General features: G+C 31.0%; 1 protein-coding gene across 1 annotated transcript; it reads right to left on the bottom strand.

The window, feature by feature from the left end:
* Positions 1-4,257: 4,257 nt before the first annotated feature.
* LOC136974287 (uncharacterized) lies at positions 4,258-9,104 on the bottom strand. The gene is made up of 4 exons (XM_067269122.1): positions 8,918-9,104; positions 8,771-8,839; positions 4,618-4,671; positions 4,258-4,409 (listed from the first exon to the last, which is right to left on the bottom strand). The coding sequence occupies exons 1-4, from the start codon at positions 9,102-9,104 to the stop codon at positions 4,258-4,260; spliced, it is 462 nt and encodes a 153-aa protein (XP_067125223.1).
* Between the last annotated feature and the right edge of the window lie 637 nt (positions 9,105-9,741).

The following is a 9,741-nucleotide window of genomic DNA, read 5'->3' as shown; positions in this document are numbered from 1 at the left end:
AAGATGTAATTCATTAAGTTTTTTATGTAATTACAGAAGGGACATTTGCATATGTGGTGTGGCGGACTTACCATTGGATGCATTTCATATTATTGCTGTTTGTTCTCTTTTGTCAAAATTACGTGAGGAGACTTTTGGGGTTCCCAATTTTTCATTTAATCAGTTTAAAAAAGTTATTTCTGATTTTGATTTATTCTTTAAGGTATTTATTTTCATAAAGAGGGTTAAATTGATTATTTCATAATGTTTATTGTATATTTGATTTTCGATTTCTTTTTCATTGTTTTTTTTTAGGCTTAAAGCGAAAGCTGTGCTTATTTATGTAAATTACGTTTTGGGGCGTGGTCTGCCTACTATTTAATCTGTGGCTGCTTGGACTGCTTGGGAGACTATCCGATTTTCTTTTGAACAATTGGTTTGAATTGCTGTTTTTTTTCTTTCTAGGTAAGTTTTAGCTCTGTTGGTTGTTAATTTCTTTCGGATAGTTCTCCCAAGTAGTTCTTTAAGTTTTATTTTCTGATTTGGATTTAGTTTATAAATTTTGCAATTATAATTTTAAATTATTAATGTTATTACAATTGATGAATATATCTGTGAAATATGTTTTGTTATTTTATAAGATTATGTATACTTTGTTTTGTTTTATCCCCGCATCAGGGTCTTTGTACCAGAATGCTTAAAATAAATAAATAAATAAAATATATTCCCATACATAATTTTTGGTAATGACTTCTTTCTGGAAAATCTGGAGTCTTAAAATGTCATGAAAAGGATTGGGGATAGAAACAACAGGATATAAATTTAATTTCGAGAGGTAGCATGTTTTCTCTTCAGTAAGGAGATCATTATAATAAGAGCTAAACACGGTAGATCTTAAAAATTAAAAACCTTAAAAATGCCTGCTAAAAAAGCTTTTAAAACTACATTATTTAATTAATAAATATAAAGGACTTATCACATCAGTCCACGAATATTTTCACTAAAATTAGAAAAAAGAGGGCTGTTGTGATAAGTTCTTTTAAGACGGGTTTCAAAGGGTAAAAATCGCTTTAATTAACTTTCCTATATTTTAAATATATTGTATTGTTCTTATTGTGTTAATGTTTCTGGATAAAGGGTAAGACGTTCTACCCCCTGTAAATACTTTATAGACAATTTTCTTAATCACTTACTAATTAATGTAGAAGAAGTGCAAGAAACATTCATCAAAATATTTATAAGAACAATAATTAAATATTAAATAGAAACGACAACTTAAGTGCCATACAAAGCGATCCCTGGTAAGCCGGAAGTACAAAAGAGATTCGATGTTTTAAACTCTTATTATATTCCATAATTAATACATAAGTCAATTTTCTAAGTAACGAAGTAATATATAGAATAAAAAACATAAATAACTCAATTACAAATCACGCTACAGAAAGTCAATTTAGGTAAAAGAGAGAAACTGGAAGCAGTTTTGCTCCTAGATGCTCGGGAGTTTCTTGATTGTCCGGATTCCACTCCGGATTTCCCAGTATAATTATTAAAATGTACATCTTTTTCAGGAAAAATTTAAAATATTTTGGTCGAATACGTTTATTTAGAATAAAAAATTTAGTTTTGGATTGTTGAAGTGTGTCATATTTAGCCTTTACTCCGTAACAATTATGTGCAAGAAGATAAATAGCAGAGTTGCGTGTGCAAGTATAATGAATAAAAAAAGTCACCGAGTTATGTCTTATAAGATAATTTACACAAATGTATATATTGAAAAACATAGTTTATATATATACTATATATATATATATTATATAAAGTTTTTCACAGCTGGAATGACACAAGTATCGAATGGAGGATATTCGTGCATTATCTATACGAAACTTTCTTAAATATTAAAATTTTTATCAATAATAATGTCAAAAAGATTTATTGGTAAACTTATGTTCTACTCAAGGTTAAATAATATCAGATATAACTCGGTCGATTTCATCTGTGTATTAGTTAAAAGAAGGTTTCAGCTTTTTCGACTTAGTTTGAGTAAACAATTAAGAATACAGACATGGTTCGGCTATCGAATTAAAGTTCTTGCCGCTAAAGAGAGACTTGAGAAAGGTGCAATAGTTCGGGAGGGGGTGGCAAAGTTGCAAAGATAGAATGTTAAGTCTATGGGACATACCGTTAACTTTAGCCCAAGCAATGTTTTTTGTTTTGCAGTTTCGTTATTGCAAATAGTGAAATCAATAAATATATATTTTAGTTACTAAATCCATTGTTTCTATCACCATTTATCAACTCAACTTCATCAATCTCCAACCTCCTGAAAAGCCCGAGAAACACTGGACACATGCAATTAGTATAACACTATTCAATATTAGTATTAACGGCAGAATCCATAATGTGGTAATTCGTCCAGTTCTACAATAGGGCGGCTGGATGGTGATAGATGATCATTATAATCGGTAAAGACCACCCCAAAAAATTCCAGAAGTTTATCACCATCCGCATCCTCCAGAACAGTAAGCTGACGCATTAACTGCCTTGACAATCCAGTCGTTCACATACAAAAAACATGCATCAGTTTGTGACGATATTCATCTAACATACAGCTTAACAGATACAGAAAATAGATAGAAAAAATTTACATCGTTTGCACTTCATAATATTAGCTCTTTCACATTCTAGAGTTGCTTCAAGTTTATAGAAAACTGTATTGTGCTATCCAGGAACTAAGGTTTTATAAAGAATTAACGGTGCGTCACCGCGATCAAATTTCTTACATCACAATTAAATTCGAGACAATTTTCTTTCAAACAAATTTCAAACAATTCAGACAAATTTTCTGTGCAAGATTATACAGTACTTTCGAGATTCAATAAATGATTATTTGACAAACTTGTCAACATCGTATAATAGACACATTTCAGGAGAAAACATATCTCGCCGAGTTTCTTGGTGTTCTTCATTCAAGAGTTCTTGGCATTCTTCTGTCGCCAGATCCATTTCATCCATTAGATCCATTATGAGCTCTTCAATGTTCTTTATTTCTCAGATGTGATTTTTGTTATTTCTTAAGCTGTTTGACCCTTCTTGATTATACAGTATCTTTCTTAAATAAAATTGAACTGCGGCTTACGGTAGATCTGTTCAAGCCATACTGCTCATCAACATCAGACATCTTCTGCCCATTCTCTACCTTTGCTATTATACTCTCACCTTTCAAAAATAAACATCGACGCAAAACTTAACGAGTGCCAGCCCAACACTCTCGCGAATACTATAAAATAATTGTTTCTGTCAGAAAATTAAAAGGCGGGAATTACAAGGGAAAGTTTCAAAGTTCGGGGAAATACTATTCGATTAGTATATACCGGGTTGAGCGACGATGTCCACTTCTTCCGCGCTCCGAAAAGTTTCGAATTGTTGCTTCAAGACGAGGGAAGGCCAATCGATATTCATTATTTTACGCCGCTTCTTCTTGTGTTTGTTCTGTAAGGTGTTGGTTGTTCAAATATAAAAGTCTTTCGCGAAAGTGTTCGTTAAACGATTACCCACTGTATATCATAAAAATTCTATCACTCAATCCCAATTGATCTTCATATAAAAGCGACTAATTTTATCAGTATTATGCGAGAGATTTTTTTTTTTTTTTTCAATTTTCACTTTTCTCATTTGTGCTCTAATAGGTTTGTTTGCTTCGATAAGATATGTCAATGGGCGATTTGCCGTGGGGACTATGGAAAATTGGCTCCTCTTTAGGTGTTAAACACGGGAATAAAGTCGAGAAAACGCCACTGGGCTAGCTCATTGGTGAGATACCGATGCTCAGTTATTTTATCTACTCGGCCTCTTTTTCTTCAAATTATAAATTTGAATTCTATTTAGTAAGGAAATGTTTATGTTTGGATCAGTATTGGAGACAAGTAAATGTATATGATACATGTATTTATGTGTATGTGTTTGGTACATAGATAATAAATCATCAGTGATAACAGATAATAAGTCCTACCAGTGTCCGAGTGGATGAAAACCACAGCCGAACACCGGTAATTGTACGTGGGTTCTCGTCTGGCAAACCCTCGACCAATCACGTGGGGCCAGTTTTCCATAAAAAGTTATGTCGGGAAGCAACCCTCTCGGCATATCGTCCATGTGTCGCGTTGACATGTGCAACCAAACAATTTAAACAGGAAAAATATGTATTTTATTAGAATACAACATTTTTATTATACCGAAAACGATAATTGTGACATACAAACTATAATTGTTTATAGACTTTTAAAAACTCCTTTCAAGTAGTTGCAACATTAAATTCATATTGTCATAAACGGAAAGTAAAATTTCCACTAAGATGTCCCTCTTTTGCTTGTATTCGTTCGTGTCCTCACTCGTCAAACTCATTATGTAAGGAGAAGGCATCGACTCTTCAACTATTTTCGTTTTAAAAAATCGAAACAATAAATTATTTAAACTTATATAATTTATTCATATCAAATTATTTACTACTGATTTGCTATTTCCTATTTACATTTCAATTAGACTTAAATTAAAAATACAATAAGTTATATAATAAAGCATTTGTATTATTAATTATAAATGAATAAATTAAAATAAAAACTACAGGTGTTCAATAATTACCTTCTTTATTCATGGAATCATTTTTGAAGAAATAGTCCCTTATGTTATTCCATTCTTTGAAAATAGATCATAAAATAACATCAATCATATATTTTTGGATAAGTAACATAAATATAATTAATGTTTTAAAGATAGATAAAGATGCATTCTTTATTTTGCAACGAAAATCTAATACAAAAGACACATTAATACGTGTAATTTTCTTTAAAAATGTACAAAATGTTCGTCCTTAGCTTTAATGATTAAACTCTTGCATTAAAGAGAAGGATCAACAACCTGAGGAAAACCTCTCGAGGATCCACTAAAAAATAGAGGACCAACAGTATTTTAATTTGATATACTCATCCTCGAGTGATTTGCTTTGAGCTGTTGATCGTTAGCTTGAAGGACAAAGCAAACACTCGGAGATCCACTGGGAAAAGCAAGGATCAACAGTTATAATATTATTTTCGTCTACTAGTACGTATTTTCTATTATCAGGACTTATTAGACTGGTTTTAAAAATTCTGCAACACAGTTTTACAGATCAGAAATTTATTTTATTTGATATACCTGTGTATCAAATAAAATAAATAAAATAGAAAATACGTACTAGTAGACGAAAATAATATAATAAATAAGGACATTGAGGCATATTAATTTAACGAGGATCAACAGTATTTAGATTTGATATATTCATTCTCACATTAAACAAAATGTACTTTTGACTAGACACAACTGCCATTAACTGCAATTTCCTAAGCTTACTTTAATTTACAATCATTACCATTAAATATTAGGATAATATTTTAATACATGACTTTTAAGAAAAGTCTATCTTGTGTAGCAGGAAACATGTACTCACTTTTCATAGCAGCCTTACGAATTTTTTCAAGTTTCGATTCATGTGAGTAATCGGGTGGAAAATTAGTCGTAGTTGCATCATCGTATTTATTTTCGAACTTCTCTAATTTTCCATTATAAGTGTTCGCCATAAGTGCGCCGTAATTATGCCCTACTGTTAAGTACAACACTGTTAAAACACAACTGATGTGCATCAAGGATCCGAGCAATGTCATATCAAACGAATTCTTTAGCGAGCAAACTTACGAAAACTCTTCAATGAATACAGAAAATTTCATCACTTTCAATATATTTATAGGTTGAAATTTATGTAATATAACTTTGCATGCGAATTATTACGTTAATAAACCGTTTTTTTTCTTATTATTTTCAATAAAATACTTTAAATACTTTTTTAATTCTGTATCGCATTCAATATCATGTTGAAGAAAATCGTGATATTTATTTTATTTTTATTAAATCAATATTTTCTTACAGTATATGAAAGTTTTGTCGTGTTAAATAAAAATCATAATAGGGTTTTACACAAGTTTCTAATATTAAAACTCATAATTTATGGATATCTAATTCAAAATATGTTAATATATAGAATTTTCTATGCTCTTTCCCATCTTAATTTTGTATTTATTTGAACGAGAATCTTGTTATCATTAATTAAATTAATTTATGCTGAAAAGTATTACAGATTAAAAACAATAGAAACTGATTAAGAAGTTGATAAATCCCTCTAATGCTTTGCTGACACCAAAATATTTATTTATTTTTTTTGGCAATATCATAATCCCTCATTTTTACTTGATGACAAGTTGAAACGTTTTTGGTAAATATCCTATAAAACTTTTTTATTATTTAATAATAAATTTTGTATTTTATTTTTAACTCATTCCCTGTGAGCCACAAGACGGCCTTTTCTCACATACTCATTGGAGATTGGCCAGGTCCAGAATAAAAATGGGAGAAGCTGGGTGGTAAGAACAAGGCTCGACATATGAAGGACACACCGTGCATAAAAAATTCTGGAGGCTTGCTACTGGGATTCGATTTTCGGGTCTGCAAAGTTGTATTTGACGCTTAACCTCTACGACCATCCGTTCTGAAATTGGATAGGTAAAATGACGACGATTTCTGATTAATCTGTAAGGTTGGTTAAAAAATATTTTATTGAGCTTGTATCAGGCGCTAATTCAGCTAGCAAATCTGTGACGCCTTAGGCGAAAGCAAACCTGTGAGGACTGCAGGAGGAAGCGAAGTGCAATAAATTGTTAAACAAATCACACACACACAAAATCTACATATCTATCTATTTGCATTAAAAATTTCATTAGAGTCAACTTATAGATGAACAGCCAAAGCACAAATATTTGCTATTTTCAGTGATATTCTGCTTCTGTGATGGCTTATTGCTTGGGAATTTTCAGTCTGAATGCTAAAAAAATAAAATTCAGCAAGGAGTTGCTTCACTTTTCCGGCGTATGGCGCTATCAATTACGATATGATATTATGGTATTATATTTGTTTTCAAAAACTTCTATACTTTAAATTATTATAAAATGGAAAACAAAATTTTGAGGATGGGGATGAATTTTCCATAAAAGTCCATCCATGAGGCACTCCCCTTTAAATGATCGACCATGAGTTGTATTGCCTAATCCCATCAACGCAATCCACTGCAACTTATGAATGATTGAAATGATGTAGTAAAGCGACACAACACATAGGTCAAAAGTAGTACAAAAACTGTACACGTAATGGAGAAACATGAAAGTCTCTTCTCAAAACTGCTACAGCTTTGATATAGTAACACAGTATATACATCACAATATATATAACAGGGATGTTTTAGACTCTATCTTACGTCACTGTTTGTTAAAACATTCAAACAGATCTAAAAAATAAAAACAAAGCAGAAACATATCCGTATAATTAATTTTTAAAAATGTTAAGCGTTCAAATGAATTTATTATTGTGTAAATTGCATATCATTTAGTTTTTAGGTTTGCTAAAGATATTCTTTAGAGGAAAGAAAAACAGACTCTAAACGGAATTGGAGTGATATGATAATACAACTCAAACTCTGCACGTGGACAATCTGCCAAGGGGTGTGCCTCTCGGAAGGACTTTCGATGGGTAATTAGACGCTATATACATATAGGACACGTGAAAAAAACAGGGAAAATTCCGCGTGAGAACCCACAACAATCTACCAGAAATTTGAAATGAATGCAAAGATAAAAAAGTAAATGTGGAATCAAAAGCAGAATGTTTCTTTGTTGTAATTGTAATTTGTGTAATCAATATTTAAATTGTATACATTTTCTGTTTTAAAATAATTAAAAATATAATTTAATAAATTCATTTTAATGAACAAATTTTAGAAAACTGCATTAAAATTAACTAACTACATTAATTAGTTAATATCAATGCGTTTTTCTAAAATTTATTAATTAAAATTAATAACAATATTTATCAAACGAACCGAAAATTAAGATATAACTATAGAAAAATAGTCTTTTAATTGATGTGTGAATAGTTTCTATTCTCCTCTAGCATGAAGTTTCAAAAAACAAAATTATCATAACAATAAACTACAATTTCTCTTAATTACGTGCATTTTTCGGATAAATGGAAGAAGAAATATATATGAGATGCAGTTTTTTCTGAAAATATTTCCACTATGATATAAAACAAACAATTACTTTATTGTGACATCGTCAAAATTCCGAGCTGCAATTTTTCATTATATTTTAAATTTACTTAATTTAAAATATATCCTCTCCACCTAAAATTAGTAGTGTCTTGCTTCTGTATCATCGTTTTTCTGATAACAAAAGTCATCTATCTAACTCCTTTCAGGGATGGGTAGTTTTGAATTGAAATAACAAGACTTCTGGTCTAGAGCGGAAGTTCGTGATATTCCTTCACTTTCTTAAGGACAAAATATTGAATGCAGATATATTAAACAATTATATATTAGACTGTTGCTAATCCGGCTGTTTCTGGCACAGTGCCGGATTACTTAGAGTGTAAACTTAAAGGCAAAGAATGACGTAATCTGTCGTCCTTCGATACTGATTCTTTTTGGAAGCTGATGGGCTCGAAACAAGTTATGTTGTAGACGGTCTGTTTTAGGATAGGATATTAATAAGTGTATTAAATACCTACCATTATTTGAAAGTAAATTATATAGTACAGAATATAACAACAGTTCTTTCTATTTGCGGATGCAAATCTAACTCAGCTAATAAATAATGTAATTCATTATTAAATCAATAAAAAGTTAATTAATTTAACGACACTATTAAATAATTACCTTTGGTGAGGTTCGTGCCATCTGTGATGTTAATCTTTGCTAATCCGAGTTTTAAAACCTTGTACCATGCTGTTCAATACATTTCGTAATGTGTAAAATGGGCATCTGAGGGTAGACACAACACTAAAAATTCGTTAATACACCTACTTGTGCGATTTGGTTTCTTCTTGAATGATGAATAGTTCTGACCTACGTAAACGTCTTCATCGTAATCATCGTAGTACGTTGCGAATGAATAGTACGGATATTCACGCTTACCGCGTAAACTTTCAGCGTAATGAATTGCTAAGCATAACACAAAAAGATAGAAATGTGCACGCACGAAGAATGCCATCGGAACCACGTTTTACAACACTGAAACGAACAGACTAGCAGACGGACAGCGAACGAATGCTCACAATCTGTATGTTTGTCAGCTTTTATAACGGTTTGTACTGCCAATTTCAATGTTAAAGAGCTAAATGTAATTAAAATATATATAATTTTGAATTATTTTTGATTTAAAGTGAGTTAGATTTTTTCAGAAGTATTTACAATATCGCATTAAAAACTTTCGTGAGTTTCGTATCAAAAGTATAATTCAGTTAAAATAAAGATTAGATTTCGTGTAAATTATAATAAAATGTCGAAAGATTAACGTTAAATTATATTAAATTAAAATTTCCTGAAATGTTATTTCTAATCGTGGAAATTTATTCGTGTTATTGCGCCGGATTTTCACATAATATAAAAAAGCTAAGTCTAGTGTGACAATGAGAGATGGATCTCACATATCCGTGACACATTACACGTCGGAAACATTCCTGACGATTTTGGACCATTTGGATTCAATCCATGTTCCCCGAAATGAGAGGCTACCCCTTAACCCACTCGGCCATCCGGCTTCGCATTATTCAAACTAAAATATGCGAATATTGTGCAAAGTATGTAATAATTCAATAAATCCTATCTTCGTGTTAAATTCCAGAAAT

This window comes from Centruroides vittatus, unplaced genomic scaffold (genome assembly GCF_030686945.1).
Source record: "Centruroides vittatus isolate TY-2023 unplaced genomic scaffold, ASM3068694v2 contig_347, whole genome shotgun sequence".
Classification (NCBI taxonomy): domain Eukaryota; kingdom Metazoa; phylum Arthropoda; class Arachnida; order Scorpiones; family Buthidae; genus Centruroides; species Centruroides vittatus.
Note: the sequence above shows the minus strand (reverse complement) of the source record. Positions and strands in the feature narration are given on the sequence as shown.

Bases quoted from the DNA above. Each gene is read 5' to 3' on its own strand.
- LOC136974287 (XM_067269122.1), bottom strand. From the start codon at position 9,104: ATGGCATTCTTCGTGCGTGCACATTTCTATCTTTTTGTGTTATGCTTA. The intron at 8,840-8,917 runs GTAGGTGTATTA...TGTATTGAACAG, and splicing joins GAAGAAACCAAATCGCACAA to CATGGTACAAGGTTTTAAAA. The intron at 4,410-4,617 runs GTAATTATTGAA...AAACGAAAATAG, and splicing joins TGATTCCATGAATAAAGAAG to TTGAAGAGTCGATGCCTTCT.